This window comes from Lottia gigantea, assembly GCF_000327385.1.
Source record: "Lottia gigantea unplaced genomic scaffold LOTGIsca_57, whole genome shotgun sequence".
NCBI lineage: Eukaryota > Metazoa > Mollusca > Gastropoda > Lottiidae > Lottia > Lottia gigantea.
In genome coordinates, this window is record NW_008709945.1 from 1,150,621 (window position 1) to 1,167,260 (window position 16,640).

Below are 16,640 nucleotides of genomic sequence, written 5' to 3' on the forward strand. Positions count from 1 at the left end.
TTACAATGTGTATATAAGCTGCTTGAAGAGGTCCTTCTCAACAATATTTGCTATCATCATTAGTTCCAATACACTTGTCATGTTAATTGAAGTGTTAAAAATGAGGCAATGAATATTCAACCAACAAGAGCTCCCAATCCTCAATTTTGAAGCTATGACTGACTTTTATGTGGTAGTAATGTCACATCAAAATGGCTGCTATAAGGCCACATGGATCTCTTCCAACCAGAATATGGGACACTCAAAGGGCATGATTAAAGTCAGATTAGATTATATATTTTATTATGAAATCTAGATAAATACAAAAACTATTATATATCCTATTCTATAAAATATATATCATACACATCAATCAATCAACTTATATTTACATTGTCTCCATATAATACATATATACCATTTAAACATCTCATACAAAAACATCACCATAATCCTAAATGTAACGTTCATAGATAACACTATTTTGTTCTTATATTAATGCACATAATCTCAAATTGGAGAATTCGGTTAAAGCCAAAACACCAACAACAAATATCACTCTTACATGCTATCAATTATGAATTGAAGTAATAAATCATTATCTTATTTCATGTTAAATAGTATTGCAATAACAAGATTTCAACTTTTGCACATAACCAGTCTTATAGTGTCAAGTCAAAGCGATAATGTGGAATGAGTCCATATATAAGAATTCTACAATGAATGTGATTAAATATCAACTCAGTCATGTAAACAACCATAGTCCTTAAGTATAAACATGCCCTATTCTGCTCAGAAACTGTACTGGAAAATCATGATTTAGAACTTTTCAAGGAAGCTGAAATAGACAAAACTTTATTATTACAATTTTGTAGATTTTGGGGGAATACAGTTTGTAGCACATGGGGTCTCAGTTTATTGTCCATTCAAACGACTGCTTTATGGACATGAGGAAGTAGGGTTGAAAATTCCAAAAATTACTTACATTCCACTTTCTCTAATTCTGCCAAGAACTGAGATTCTATCAAAGGATCATCACAGTTGAAGGAATCATCATTAAATAAATCTACAACAGTAAACAAAGTTACATTTAAGATTGCCATTCAATACATTATGTGTTTTCTTTCACATTTACTGGATGACCAATTTTCTTAAGAATGATATAATCCCTAAACATGTTAAGTCAAAAAATAATTACGTTTGTGGCACATCAGAAACAGATTGACCATAACAAAAGCAAACTTTTCCCATGTTTGATGAACATAACTCTATTGGATCCTTGTAAATGACAATCATTTGCCTGCCAATACCTTGTTACTATAGATGCCAGGCAAATGAATGAATCCTAATTTCTTGAGCCTTGCAAATTCTTGTAACATTAATAGAACATACCTTGAGTCATTGTAATTGATTTATTAAGAGGCAGTTTATCAGTTGATTGAAAATTTTTAACTGGATTTTGAACCGCTGTGTTTTGTCCCGGTTGATTTGTCTTGGTGAACCCTATAGTTGACTTCTTCTTAAAACTAAACTTATTTTGAGATGGGGCGGAACCTCCAGAGGGAGGTTTTACAGGAGGTGTAATATTCTTCAAAGGTTTACGGACTCCAACTGATGTCAAAGGCTTCTTCACCAAAGTCTGGTTTGTGGAATTTACATTTTGATATGTGGACACAACCCTTAAGTTTGTTTTAGAACTTAATAAATTTGAGGAAACTGGCCCTTTGTTCATAATGTTTGGCTGAAGTTTTTTACAATTTGTAGATGTTTGCACACTTTGTTTCACAAATTTTGTATCACACACTTTATCTGCAGATGTCCTAAAAGTATTTTGAACTGATTGGTTTGTACCTATTTCTTGCACTTGATTTGATACTGTTTTTTGATTAAAAACTTTCTTTTGCACTGTTGGATTTGACACTACTTTTTGAGCTGAAATATTTGAATTTCCTTTGTGAGCTGATGTGTTTGACACTCCTGCCAATAGATTTGATATTTTTTGGGGGGAAGATGAAATTGAAAGTCCTGTTTGAGCTGATATATTTGAAATTCCTTTTTGAGCCAATGAGTTCGACATCCTATTTTGCACTGGTGGAATTAATACTCCTTTTTGTGTCGATGTCGTCGAAACTCCTTTTTGAACAGAAGAGTTTGATATCTCTTTTTGAACTGGAGGGTTTTCTAAATTTACATTGATATCAGAAAATGAAAAGTCATCATCGAACATTTCTTGAAGTACCTCATCATCCACAATATTGTCATTCACGTCTGCTTTCACCTCCTCCTTCACTGGAGGCTCCTTGGGTGTTGCCTGGCTCTCCAAAACTTCATCAGGCTCTGCTAACTGACGTAAAATTTCATCAGAAATACTGGTATCCAGAAAACTATCATTTTCTTCCATAAAATTATCAATTAACGACTTAGGCTTTGGCACATTTTTTGGCTCAGGTTTTTCTTCAGTAATTTTTGGAAGAACACACATTGAATTTTTATTGATCACAGAATTCAGATTGTTGTTATTAAATTGTTTGTCACAATTCAAACCATTTCGCGATAAAGATCTCTGAAAATCAGATCGACTAGTTCTAGAGGGATTGGTTTTGCCAGTTGGTGTGCTTGTTAAATGCTTACTTGCATCGAAACTTTTATGTTTACGAAATGGACTCTTCACAGAATTTCCAACATTATTTTCTACTGGTGAGATATTTGGACTTCCAGAAAAACTGTTATGTTTCCTGAAAGGTGATTTTGTTGAACTGTAGAAAGAGTTTCGAGACAGGAATGAATTAGCATTTGCTGAATTTGCAGGCACAGGTTTATTTTGAGCTGGAATTACAGCCTGCTTTGATATCACAGTTGGTTTATTTTGTTGGTTATATAATGTAGGTTTCGGAATAATTTTTGGAACACTATTTACTGCTGCAATCTGTGTAGCACTAGACTTGTTGATGATATTTGGTCTTTGATTCACAGGGGCATCTGTCTTTGACACAGTTCTCAAATCTTTGGACGGCTTTCCAGTCAAGCCAAGACTATCACGTTTACGCTTGTTACTCTTGCACAGTTCCGCTAGTTTATTTTCAGACATTTGTGTAGCCTGCATGAGAAATGAATCTTCATCAAAAAGTTCATCATCACTCCAGCCATCTTCTGTATTGTCAGAGGAGGATGTCTTAACACATTTAATAACACCTGTTGGAAGCAGTGTATCATCTTCTAATAATAGATCTAAATCAGGATCATCTAATAAGGTCTTCTTACATATATTATCATCACTGAAATATCAACCATAACATGTAAAAAGCTTCAAGGAAAAAATGTATACCTGATCAAAAAGCTATTCAGAAGTACATACAAGTTTTTTAAGCCCTTTTTAAGGTCAAAAGTATAAACTTACGTTAGAATTTCACAAGGGATTTCACACACTTCTGTAACTTTCACTTCTTCTTCTATAAAAAGCATTTGAAAATAGATGAATAAAATATTAATTCTTGTATTAAATCCTACAGAAAACAAATTAATGGTGAAAATCTTTTTTTCCACTCTGGTACTTTGTCCTTTTTTATATTCGAGACTTTTAATATACCATGTACTTACCTGCTTTTCTCAGAGCTTCAATTTCGTCTAACCAAGCCTGATACTGCTGCGTAAAATCTGGTGCTATGAGGACTCCTTTAGATCTTTTCTTAACACCCCGCTTACTAAAAAACAAAACATTAGAAAATGTTCAAAGTGAATGTGTAGAATGAAATAACTTGAGCTGTGATTTTTCTTGTGGACAATGGGGAATCATGTATGTCATTAACATCAGCAATGAGAATCAGGTATGATATTCAAAATATTTGCACCAATAACATAAAACTGATAGAATGAGAAATTAAAACCTTTTTTTTCGAGTTTCTCTCTTCACAGCATCTGCAAAGCCAATATTTGGTTGGCACAAACCCAGCAGTGATTTATCTTTTACATCTTGTTCTTCATACTACAATCACAAAACATCGATTAGATAAAACAACATTTGTACCAAACACACATCAACAAATGAGCTTACAAATTGTATTGAAAATATAGAGCTGTAAGATTAATAAAAGAAGTTTTCTTACATTAAGTTCATCATCAGAAACTTTGAGTCGTTGTGCAAGTTCAGATACTGCTTGTGTTTTCTTTATAGGTCCTGAAATAAAACAAACAATTCAATGATTTTAAATACTTTTTTAGTAGTTTTTATTTTGAAACAAACTTGTTGTTCCACCTGGTACTAAGTTTGCTTACTTTGAATGTTATAAAATAATGCCATGGTACAACATATGTTAACCTCTATAATTAAATTACAAAATGCTTGAAAGTGAGATATTAGTAGTACTTAGGTAACAGTTGGACCTTTGATATAACTTGATGAATATTATAAAATTTATGATAGGGATATAATGTATCGTAAAGGTTGTAAGTAGACCAACTTACGTTTCATGGCTTGTCTAATAGCATCAGGTGATGTACAATCCCATCTGACATCACACATTGATTCTGTGGCATTCTGAGAACATAAGAATTCATCCCGAAATATTTCTTTAATTCTCTTCTCTGTTGGTGTAAGACCAGGACTCCCATCTAAAATTATTAGTAGAGTCAAAGTATATTAACAAATTATATACTAATTTTTAGGCACTTTGATACAATAAAACCCTACTATCACTGACTAATGTCAATATTGAAATGTAGCCTATTTCATATCAGATATAGAAGCCACCTAAACAATTTTATATATCTAAGAAATGTAACACTAGTAAGTAAGATCCATTATACTAATTAAGAACTATGGGATAGATCTAATTTTCCAGTCAACTCATTTTGTTTCACTCACCCTTTTTTGAGGCCAAATCTTGATCCAAGTCAATGGTAAATTTATTATTTTGGGGGGACCTTGGTGGTGTTGTGATTATTTCATCATGTGATTGTTTAGCATTAGGCTTGATCTTTCTGTATGGTTTCTTAGTCATGTTCTGTAGAATAGAACGTTTATCTGGTGTATGATTATGGTCGACATTCTTTTGATTTTGATGCAATTTTAATATTGAGGTTTTGTTTACATTTTTATCTGTTTGGTTCTGGGCTATTTTTAGCGTTTTAGGGACAGTGACATTCTCTTCCACTTTCGTCCGACGGGAAGATCTTTTCATCTTACGTTTTTAAACATTGCTTTTGGGATAGTTTTGTGGATGTTAGACAATATTTATCTAATTTTAAGCAATTTTACTAAATTTTGTCGCCATTTTCTTTTTGTAAAGCCCTCCGAATCCGAAACGAGGCTACAAGACTTGTTAAAAATAAGGAACTTAAGAAAAGATAAAATGAATACATAAAACCGAAACGAAATATAAAAAGGAATATAAAATTCATCAAGTTCCTACAGTTTAACATTAGAAATTATTCATAAAGTAGGTAATATTTATACAATTAAGATTTTAAAAACGTTTAAATATGAGTGTACGAATCTATAGACTTTTGTCTCCTTCAAAGGGAAGTTTTTAACAGGTTGTTATACCTTTTCTCCCCTTATGTCAGAACCATTTATGGCTTTTGTTGGCTTAAGTTTAATCAAATTTTATGTCAGATGTCTGTGGTTCCTGAATTTTGAAAAGTCTAAACCGCATATGAAGTCACTATCGTAAAAGAAAAAAAAGAATGCATAGGTTTAACGGAATTCCATAACCACAATAGAACCAACCTGTCACGTAGTCGTAGAGATCCTCTATGAGGAAGGCGTCGACATCTCTTTATCTGGTCTGAATAGTTTAATATAATTTTTAAAATAAAATCTTTAATAATAAGGATAGAAAATTAGGTCTTAGTCCATTTTACAAATTTGTCCTGTAAAATAAGATAACATAAAAAAAAAATACATATCAAATAACATAATGGTATGGACATAATTATGTGAAAAATAAAATAAAATATAGCTTGCCAGGCAAGGTAATATACGCCCAGTGGCAGTTTTGATTTTAAATAAATACACTTGGCAGTACAGTAACAATTACCAATATAAAATATTAAATCTTCAGTCTTCCACTTCTTTTGTGCTTTTTGGGGCGATACTGAATAATATTACCAAGTTTCATCAAAATCTGTCAAGAATTGGGCCTAGTTATAGAGCGTTTTTAAGAACAAGGGAAATAACTCATACTAATTATTTTTCGATTTTTCTGATTTTCAACAGGTTCTACCTTGATAACACACACCAGGTTTTTTCAAAATCCGTCAAGAATTGAACCTTCTAGTTTTTACAAGCTAAAATTGAACGCGTTTTCAAGAACAAGGGCAATAACTCATACTAATAATTTTTTGATTTCCCCGATTTTCTGTAGAGTTCATCTTTGGGTGATAACAAACACTCAGACCAAGTTTCATCAAAATCCGTCAAGAATTGCCTCTTCTAGAGTGTTTACGAGCGTTTCATGTACAAGGGCAATAACTCATACTATTTTTCTGATTTTAATAGGGATCATCCTTGGGCGATTAAAAACAACCATAGCATGTTTCGTCGAAATCAGTCAAGAATTGTGCCCTGTAGATTGTTTACAAGCAATTATGGACGGAAGGACGGACATGGGTGACGGCAATTTATATACCCCCCATTTCATGTGAGCGTATAAATATTAAGAAGGCTATTTGCCGACTAAAGGTATAGACAGGTGGGAGGGGAAGTTTGAAATACCCAAAAGCCCAAGCCAATCAATATTTGTTTTAACTGTAGGCCTACCATCGAATGAATAAATATGAATATTGAATACCAATCCCCGATAATCAATTGATTTATGAATAAAATTATTATTCTAACATGTTGTATCACCATGAGTTTAAAACCATTCAGAAGGTAATATTTTTTTACTGGTACACCTTTGCATACTCAATATCAGCTAGCCTTGGTTCTGTTGACTGCTGATTTATATTTGTTTAGTATGAAACTGTGTGAATCGGGAAAACTTTTAAGGTTAAAAAATCTCGCGTCCATCTCTTCATCACTGTCGTCAAATAGCAAAGTACACGAGGCTTGAGACCACTTTCCGACTTTGGCGTCAATCGTCCTGTGTGAATCCCCGTGCTGTGTGAATCCCTGTGCTGTGTGAATCCCTGTGCTATGTGCATTTAGAGTCCCAAAATCTATACATGTATATAGGATTGAGAATTTTCTTTTTCTTTTCTTGTGCTCAAAATGGGACTAATTTAATCTAGATCGTTTTTATTTCAGACTTCTGTCTCTGACACCTCGACTCTTTATTAACCATTTCTGGTCAATTCTGACATCGATATTACTGTTGTCATTTCTTAGTGTATGGATCACATCATCAGGTAAGTCTAATTCTTTGACCCGTTTTTTTATAATGAGAATGATGTTAAAACACTGTTCAAGTAACTGTGTATTACATCACGTGTGACGTAGAAGCCTATGTAACATAATTACAGAATATAATATTTTGTAAAATAGGTCCGTAAACCTACCTGAAAAACGGCATCTGTGACAGAGCATCCCAAAGCAGATAAACACGGACATTTCGTTGGACATAACATAACATCTTGTTAATATGAACAGTTTTCTATTACTGTATGATTCAGCGCCACAGAGTTGTCAAGTTTTCTTTCCCACTTTAAATTGATTAAGTTTAACACTTGACATAATTATATAATATACATGTCATTTTTATTTTTCTTTTCAGACCAAGATGACAACAAATGTACCTATTCTATTCTTAATGATTTCTGGAACAATAATGCAGAAAGTTTGAAAGAGTTCGGTTGGGTGTCCAGGAAACCACAGAAGAAAATACTGATCGTAGCGTATATGAGGAGTGGATCAACATTTACAGGCAGTATTATACAATCTCATCCAGACGTCTTTTATATCTTCGAACCTTTACATGCTTTACATCGATACAAAATCAATTCTAAAAGATATCGATCAACCACTTTTCTACTGGACGGACCTAGGTCGGTATTTAACTATTTATGTGGATCTGGAACAAGTAAATTATATTCTACACAAGTAAAAGACGCTCGTGGATTGATTTAGCCATTTCTTCGTGTGTAAAATACTGTTAATCAAAAAATATACCGACCGATTCAACGCCTCGACGTGCCCTTTCAGAAGTGGAGATGCCGATGAAATGAAAAGTTTGCAAAACCATAATAGAATATTCACAATGCTCATCATTGATTTAAAATTGCACCATCCAATCGACCTTTAGCAATTATTAACAATGATCGACGATGATTGCTTTAATCATGCGGCACAATCTGAACCTTGGTTGTTCGGAATTACTCGTATCCAACACGAAAAAAATCACCTACTCCACTTGCTTCATACAAATACCACTAATTATACCTTTATCGTTTCAGAGAAATTGACGATGTTAGTTCTTCTGATGAGATGATTCAGTTGGTTTTAGAATCTTATTTTGCTTGTGATTTCCTGAATTTGGATCTTAAGACCCTGCAAGATCGGTTTCCTTTTTTAACTCACAGACATGCTGCATTTTCAGAATGTGTGAAAGCCAACCCTGGAATGATCGGAGTGACACAATGTTTGGATACTCTTTATCAACATTGTTCATCTGCCAAAGCATCGGCGATTAAAACAATCCGAACTTCAATGTTTGTTGCGCGTAATATGCTTCTCAATGACCCGAATTTAAAGATAATTTACTTGGTTAGGGACCCAAGGGCAATAACTCTTTCACGACTAAAGCTGAAACGAAAGGAGCCTCATATGTCTGCTTATAATAAAACTGCCATTAATCTTTGTAAGCATATGTTAGAAGACCTAAATGTTTGGATAACCCTAAAACAAGAGTATCCAACACAAGTTCTAGGGTTGAAATATGAAGATCTTGCCACTAACCCTTTCGAGGTATCCCGGAAATTATTTAAGTTTGTGGAATTAGATTTTGATGTCAATGTAGAGAGTTTCATCCGCAATATTACCCATTCTGATCGTGATGACAAATGCATTACATGTACCCATCGCAAGAACTCGTCATTGGCGTCTCAGAAATGGAGAAATGATATCCATGCGATCGGAGCGATGGCGGTGGACAAATTATGTGAGCAAGTTAATTCTATGTTAGGATACAAACCCATCACTGACCCAATACAACTGTTCGAGTTTAAGTTTAAATTGAGTTACAATAAAGAATTTTGATTCATCGATATCTTTTTTGTTTTCTATAGTCAAATTTGATTAAAATAGATAAAGTAGAGAATTTTATCCAGGGTCTTGTGATTTTTAAAAAACTTTTAATGTTCCCTGATTGGTCACAAATTCGATATTAAGTTTTATTATCAATTCAGAATACTGTTTTTCTGAAACTCTGTCGTTTTCTTGTTAAAGTTTTCTTGAATAATTAAGGCCCCAGATAGCAACATGAGCTAGGCTTTTATATCTGATAGCACATTATTTTTCTTTTTACTTCATTTTTGGAAGTCTTATTAAAATTTTACAAGGTGGTCAAGAAGTCGTTGTGCTTACAAACAGACCGGAGAACAGGTATATAACAGGTACAACAATGGCAATGTAGGTCTAACTCGATCAATGGTTTGGGCCATTCATATTCTTCTCATTCCAAATAGATTTATGGAATCCTCTAATTAGCCCAACACCACTTTCTCTTTTATAAGCTAAAATTGAACTTAAGCACTCAAATCGTTCGTTTGAGTCTTTTTCTGACAAATACTGCTACAAGGGTTTCGATCGTAAACCAAGGGAAATAACTCTATTTAACGATGATGCAAAGCCGGAAAGTTTTGAGAAATTTCTGAATTATTTCAAAATAGAAAATTGAAGATAAACATGCTGTCGGATCCACAAACAACGTCTAAAACGGGAATTCAAGAAGGCACTAGGGTGATCCTACAGAAATCTGAGGATTATAAATCTGTCATCGTGAAAAAAGACAAGTAAGCTAATTTTGTGTCTTTCTTCGGTTCTTACAGTTGGTGTCTGTGATTTGCCTATTGTCCAACTTGCTTGGTAAAAGGAATGAGTGAGAATGTGGAGTAGCAGACGGCACATGCCTGGTATTTATCATTAGATTAAATCAAAGGCCTCAATTTGTAATTTTACACTTGTAATTGTACACTTTGTGACTTTGTCAATGTAAAGCGGATTTTGATAAGTAATTTAAAGCAGACAAGGGTTATGGGCTAGCTGCGGGCCTCATTTAAAGGGCTTAGACTTTCTTAAATGGTTAGCAAAATGCGCTTCTTTGGCTGCAAAGATTGTGGTCAGACAATAGATAAAAGCCAAATAACTATGTATTGTGACTGAAATTGTGTTTTGTTATTCGTCTGATTCTGTTTTTAAGTGTGATACGAATGGGTAAAGTCAGGTTTAATTTAAATGGTATTATTGGAAAGGAATTCGGAACACAGCTACTGATAGAAGATGAGAAGTTAGTTCCAATTGATAAACCAACACAGGATGTTCAACCCATGGATGTCCAAGGTACAGTATCTTAAAGACGAAAATTATCAAGATAATGATAATGAAAAAGCCATACAGGCAAAGGGTCTTCAGGCATTTGGCCTTACAAGAGTTCTGCATTTGCTTTCAACTTACAATCTGAATGGTAATATGCTGATTAGATCCCTGAATGATAAGCCTACAAGTTTAGTAGTTAAGGTACCAGAAAGCATAAGGTTCATATGTTAAAATTGAAATTCATAGCACCTCTAACATAGACATAAAAACAAGTTTAGTGTAATAGCCTTAATATTAATGATATCAGTTTTAAAGTATAGTAACCAGTTTTCTTATGCCTAACAAATGTAGTTTATTTTTGCCTATAGTCTAAGTTCAAAGTTTTATGTAAAAGTTTCATTTCATTTCAGTGAAATATTCAAATTAGTTAACAGAAATATATCTTATATATTTTTCACAGCTTGTAGTTCTGATAGAAGTAATAAAGATCTAACAGAATCTGATGAAAATCAAAGAATCAAACAGGATGAAATATTAAAAATGAAGGAAGCTGGAATATCAGGAGAGGTATTTAGTTTAGTTTTTATGCAATATTTCTTATTATGATCTCTGTTCCATCATGAAATACAACTACTTGAATATTGTCACAGCAACTTTATTATTCTTACAGAATGAAAACAAATTGCAGGATAATATCTAACATTTGAGCCTCCCTGAATCATATCATTTTACATTTTATATTTCAGGAGATAGTTGATAAATTAATAGAAAATAGTCAGACATTTCAAAATAAAACAGAATTTTCACAAGAAAAATACATCAAGAAGAAAAAAGAAAAGTAAATTATCATTTGTGTCAGTACATCTTTCAGAACTGCTGATATTGCTCACTTAGCTTTGAGTGATATTCAATTGGAATTTTTGCAATTGTGCCGTCATAAATATCTTAGCGTTATTGGCATTCCAAAGTTTAAGTATTTTGTCATCTGGGGCCTGTTGTCTTTTGTATAGCATGGTTAGTGTATGAATATTGGTTTTCTTCTTCTTATAACGGGTGTCCCAAAATAAACGTCCCAAAGTTCGATGGGTATCTCAGCTGTTGGTAAACTGATTCTCACAGATATACATCAAGATGTCGTTATCCAACCCTGAAAGTATGAAAGTTATAGAATAAAAATTGTACAAGTACTGCCCCAAACAAAATAGTATGCCAAAGAGCAATATCAAGGCAACTTACCTATTTCAACCTGAGTTCAATTTGCCCTCCGTTTTCGTCGACCACCGTATTTGTTTTTCCCATCCCGAGTAAGAGAATGTTAACCTTGGTCAATATTTAAATAACATAGACAACTGAATATGTGTATATTATTTGTTTACTGTAGACATGTAGCTGTGATCAGAGTTTTAAAACCAACAACCAGATTAGTATTTGAAATGTTTTATAGAAATTCACCAGCTGATATTGGGTAAGTGAATACTGTTTGATATGTAAGTTACATTTAAACAAATATACTGGTTTATATCTGATTTCTTTTCAAATTTTACAGTTGACAATTGTTAGCCTAGTGATAAAGTCATAATACTAGGGTCTCTCTCAATACCTACAGAGATTGCCATTTACCTCACAGTAGCCAGGAAAGTTCAATAGAAATTTTTTTTACCTTAATGGCAAAAATAATTTCTTTGTTATTGGCAGTATTTCTTTGAGTAGTAGTGCCATTCAAGAAAAGAAAAATTCTGGTGTTTTGGATGCCCTTGACCCAGGTAAGTGTTCAACCTTATGACGAAAAAGGCATCATGGGATTGGAAGCACCATTATCTATTCAAAAAGAATTATAACATATTTTTTTATCTTTGTTTTGTAGGTATATGAGAGTTGATACATTTTCTCAGATTTTAGCGTTTGCTAATATAATTCGTGGTAGCCATATTGGTATTATAGATACATATAAAGGTTTACTGGTAGCTGCTGTTTTAGACCAATTAGGAGGTAAATTTTTCAATTTTTTTAAAATATATTCTTAGACATACTTGAATATATCTGACAATATTTCAATGATAATGTTGTTATTTTGCTTGTGCATAAAATGATTAACAAAAGTCGAGCAACAGAAAACACTTTACATGCAACAACATGATCAAAGATTTTTTTTTTGCCTTTTTGAGAATACTATTCTCATCTGACCCTGCATGGTCTTAGTATTGTGTAACAGAATTATAATTTGAATCTAATAAAGTAGGGTGACAGATTGATATAAGCTGTTGATTATTCCTGTAACCCTGTTTATTTTGTCTATAATTTCATATGAAAAGTTGTTTTATCCAAATTATTGTAATATTTAATTGAAATTGTGTAAGTAACAATGTTATTATGATGTTTAAAGGTACCGGAGCAGTTGTACAGATGATACCAGATAACATATTCTTAAAGTAAGTTTCTTTAACAGCAATTAGTATAATATAACTAACAACAGTAGGTTAGGTGTTATTTAGAAACTGGTCCTACATGACAAACTTTGATTGGTTAAGAATAGCGTCATTGTTACATTACAGTGGTGAACCAAAATATAAGAAAAAAAAAAGGAACAAAATTTGAATTAGATGATTAGATGATCCATTTGAATATATTACTCACGTCAACAAATTTATTTTCATTTCAGAGATTGTTTGAAATATTATGATTTATCTGAAGAGTCATTAGAGAGTCACTATCATTACGGCATAGAGCAACTGGGTACATTAGAGTCAGACTATAATAAAGATGACACAATGGACCAATCCAATATGGCCACCTCCACATCATCAATGAAGATGGATTACGAAACACCTTGTAACCTACCAACTGATGACAACCAATCAGCTAATGGAACTGACACACTGAAATCAGAATCAGTAGAATCTACAGAATCTCAACCTAGTAAAAGAAAACGAAAACGTGAAGAAAAAAAGATTAAGGTATTGACATTTGCTACATACTTTCTAATTAGAACACATAGAGAAAATTCTTGGGAATCACTGTCTAGAGGTTATCTGATGTTGCTGACACATGTTTTGGATAAACAATCCTCAGCAGAATAGCGTTATTGGAAATGAGTGCTCAATTTCTAAATTGGACTTAAGCGAATAAGCAAGTAAGCGAAGTCACTAAACAGGAGCAAGGAATTCACATGGAGAATATTCTTAAGTACAAAGACTCAAAACTAATCTAATGGACACATATACATGAGATAAATGAACAAACTGACAAACTCATTTCCTTTACATCTATCAAATTTGTTCCTCCAGAACTCTCGGTATCTCATTTTTCAACCCAGCTTCCTTTAGATCACATGCTTCTTTGGTATTTTTGGCAGATTCCTGTTTTGTTTCAATATTTTCAGACACCAGAAGAATTAGAAGCAGACAGACAAGTGAGGTTGAAAAATTCTGTCAAAAGAAAAAAAGCTCAGAAAATATTATTAGATAAAAATTTAGATGCGTAAGTAAATAATTTGCATGTTAATTGTTGTCATAACTTATATACAAAGTTTAAAAACTTAAGCGGAAAATGTAAAGAATTTTACCATTAAGGAAAATGGTTTGTGGTTGATTTTGAATGTAAATTAAGATTTTTGTCTGGCTTATTCAGCAAAGTGAAACCCACATGTCCTAATTGAGAAGACCCTTACTCTATGTGGCAGTGTTATAGCTCAGTTGGTAGCTATTTGGATTGACATTTGGATTAAATACATACAAGTTAAGGAAAATTCTGATGCCAATGCTTTCAAGATTCAGCCTCCTGTCATTTAGAGACAATGTCAGATCACCTACTGACCATTAGAGATTGTAGATAATTTCTATTTTGTTTATTTAGGTTAATTATATCCAGTAAATTTCACCCTACACCATTATTAATGAGAATGTTAGAATTTATTAATCCTTCACGTCCAGTTGTAGTTTATTCACAACATATAGAGGTTAGTATTCTTTGTATACATATATATCTTTACCTAGAAATATATTGTCGTCACCCCTGTGTTTAATAGTCATGCAAAAATCATTGCGCAGCCTGCTAGATAGTCCCAATTATGTGAATTGATATTGCTTTTGTGATTGTTACATGAACTGTTTGTGAGTTATTGCCCTTGACCTTTTCCCATATTGGTTGGATAAGAAATTGTTCACATTGTTAACGCTACCATGATATTTTTCTGCCATTTGGGTAGTACACGTATAATCTTGTGGTGACTGTTAGTACCAGAGTAGTGCTAATAAAGGATTTGAACTTGGCACTGAACGATATTGGTTCAAGTTGATATCACAATATTAAGCAATATGTACCACGATATGGAGATATATCACGATATTTATTAAGTATGGTTTTTACTATTTTTGATACAAAATGTTGTTGTTTCTACATCTAAAAATTTTAAATGGAAGAAAAACAATTAATCATAAAAACATCCTAGTCTTGAATATCATGTAAAAAATATCTGTTTTAAACAAATTACTATCTGTACAAATATTTGACTATATATCATAACTATCAATATCACACTAAACCAATATTTCGGTATTTTTTAATCATGCGATATTACTAACAATATATGTTCCTATACCGATATTTATTGTGATACCAGTATATAGCCCAGCCCTAACTTAGCAGTGAACTTACTGTATTATATAATATCTGTTTTTACAGCCTTTATTAGATTGTTATATGAAGTTAAAAGGTAGTGGTAAGGGAGTTAACTTACACATCACAGAAACATGGTACCGTGAATATCAGGTAATTATAAGTTCTTACAATCAAATTCAGCAAATTATTCATCGTATTACATTTATTAAGCATGAGCAGAGATTAATTACTACAGCTATTTTCAGTTCTAGAGATCCTTAGATTAATTGTTGCTCTTGGTGCAAGGGGTTGAAATCGGCAAGGGGGCAACTATCAGTCGCATCAGAATTTTTTACCTTAAGGAAGAATAAAGCATTCGAACCCACTGCGCTTAATCATTTAGCAGACAAAAATCCAACTAGCTACAAACTGTTCTTATACACTGCCATTCAGTGAAAAACCAATGTGGAACATCAAAATATTCCACTCTGGCCATAAAAGCACTGTTTATATTAATATTCAAGTAATTAATATTTATTATTTTAGGTATTGCCACAAAGAACCCATCCGGTAGTTCGAATGTCAGGAACTGGTGGATATTTATTAACTTTCACTACAATTACACCTTGATTACATTGTGTTTTATTTTAACTTTCTGGTGCTTTCAGAAATTGTTCCCATTTTAAACATCAAATTATTTAATAAATTGATGCTGTTGTTCATTCATGATCATTAAAAGTGGAAAATATTAATTTATGTTTTTTCTTGTCACCTCACGTGATTTCAGTTCAGTATTGTCCATTATTGTTGAGGTTGTCATAGTTTTACATGATTTTGTTGGTTTTTCCAAAGATGTTTCCCAACAGGGGGCGAAAACGCAAAAAAGGGACGGCTCCTTTCACAAAAGTTATATTTTTCAAATTTACTGTGAGTGCAAAAATTTACTGGCAATAACTTTTGGTCATATGATTTTTGTGAAATCAGAATTAACTAAAGCAGCATCTCTCCAACCCAAAAGTATTCAAAAACCACATCCTTCACTTGCAATAAATATAGATACATTGGTACACAGTTAAGCATTTTAAGTGATAAACTGCTCATATGTTAGTACAGATTTTTGTCCTTTGATAGCCACCCCATTATCATTGCTGCAAAGCAGATGTCCTTATACAGAGCTGCAGTATAAATCTTTCAATTCAAAACACAAGTAGTATCAGCAGTATCAAAAATATTTAATACACTTATAAGGCACTAGAATAATAATACCCTTTAATACAGGGTTTTAATACAAATAGATATAACATTGATAATATATACCCTGTTACAAACTGAACAATTAGACAAATGAGATCTTCTATAATAATTTTAAGGAATTTGATTTTATTTCTCTCCAATCTATTAAAAAACATTTATTTTCTAGTCAAGCAATTCTCCGACCTCTTTGAAATATACCATAAAGGAGCAAAATGAGCAATGAACCAATAAACAAACAAAATGATTTCCATGGTATTGATTTACATCCAATATTACCCTGATCACTTATCAATATCCACATTTTTATGCCAGAAATGCATGAAAATTACTCAGATTCTTA

The 16,640-nt window shown here is 32.7% G+C and overlaps 3 protein-coding genes across 3 annotated transcripts; 2 read left to right on the forward strand and 1 right to left on the reverse strand.

The window, feature by feature from the left end:
• Positions 1–791: 791 nt before the first annotated feature.
• On the reverse strand, positions 792–4,976 carry LOTGIDRAFT_166329 (hypothetical protein; the record flags this gene model as incomplete). The annotated part of the gene is made up of 9 exons (XM_009063384.1): positions 792–817; positions 965–1,045; positions 1,372–3,254; positions 3,377–3,482; positions 3,577–3,680; positions 3,864–3,961; positions 4,083–4,153; positions 4,441–4,587; positions 4,841–4,976. 9 exons carry the CDS (start codon positions 4,974–4,976, stop codon positions 792–794), a joined length of 2,652 nt encoding a protein of 883 aa, XP_009061632.1.
• A 1,851-nt stretch (positions 4,977–6,827) lies between these two features.
• On the forward strand, positions 6,828–9,172 carry LOTGIDRAFT_166330 (hypothetical protein; the record flags this gene model as incomplete). The annotated part of the gene is made up of 4 exons (XM_009063385.1): positions 6,828–6,850; positions 7,226–7,326; positions 7,692–7,962; positions 8,371–9,172. The coding sequence occupies 4 exons, from the start codon at positions 6,828–6,830 to the stop codon at positions 9,170–9,172; spliced, it is 1,197 nt and encodes a 398-aa protein (XP_009061633.1).
• A 587-nt stretch (positions 9,173–9,759) lies between these two features.
• Positions 9,760–15,798, forward strand: LOTGIDRAFT_234974 (hypothetical protein). The gene is made up of 12 exons (XM_009063386.1): positions 9,760–9,927; positions 10,335–10,474; positions 10,911–11,017; positions 11,197–11,288; positions 11,832–11,915; positions 12,315–12,439; positions 12,834–12,879; positions 13,110–13,404; positions 13,830–13,927; positions 14,303–14,405; positions 15,131–15,217; positions 15,593–15,798. The coding sequence occupies exons 1-12, from the start codon at positions 9,821–9,823 to the stop codon at positions 15,674–15,676; spliced, it is 1,368 nt and encodes a 455-aa protein (XP_009061634.1). The 5' UTR covers positions 9,760–9,820; the 3' UTR covers positions 15,677–15,798.
• Positions 15,799–16,640: the final 842 nt, after the last annotated feature.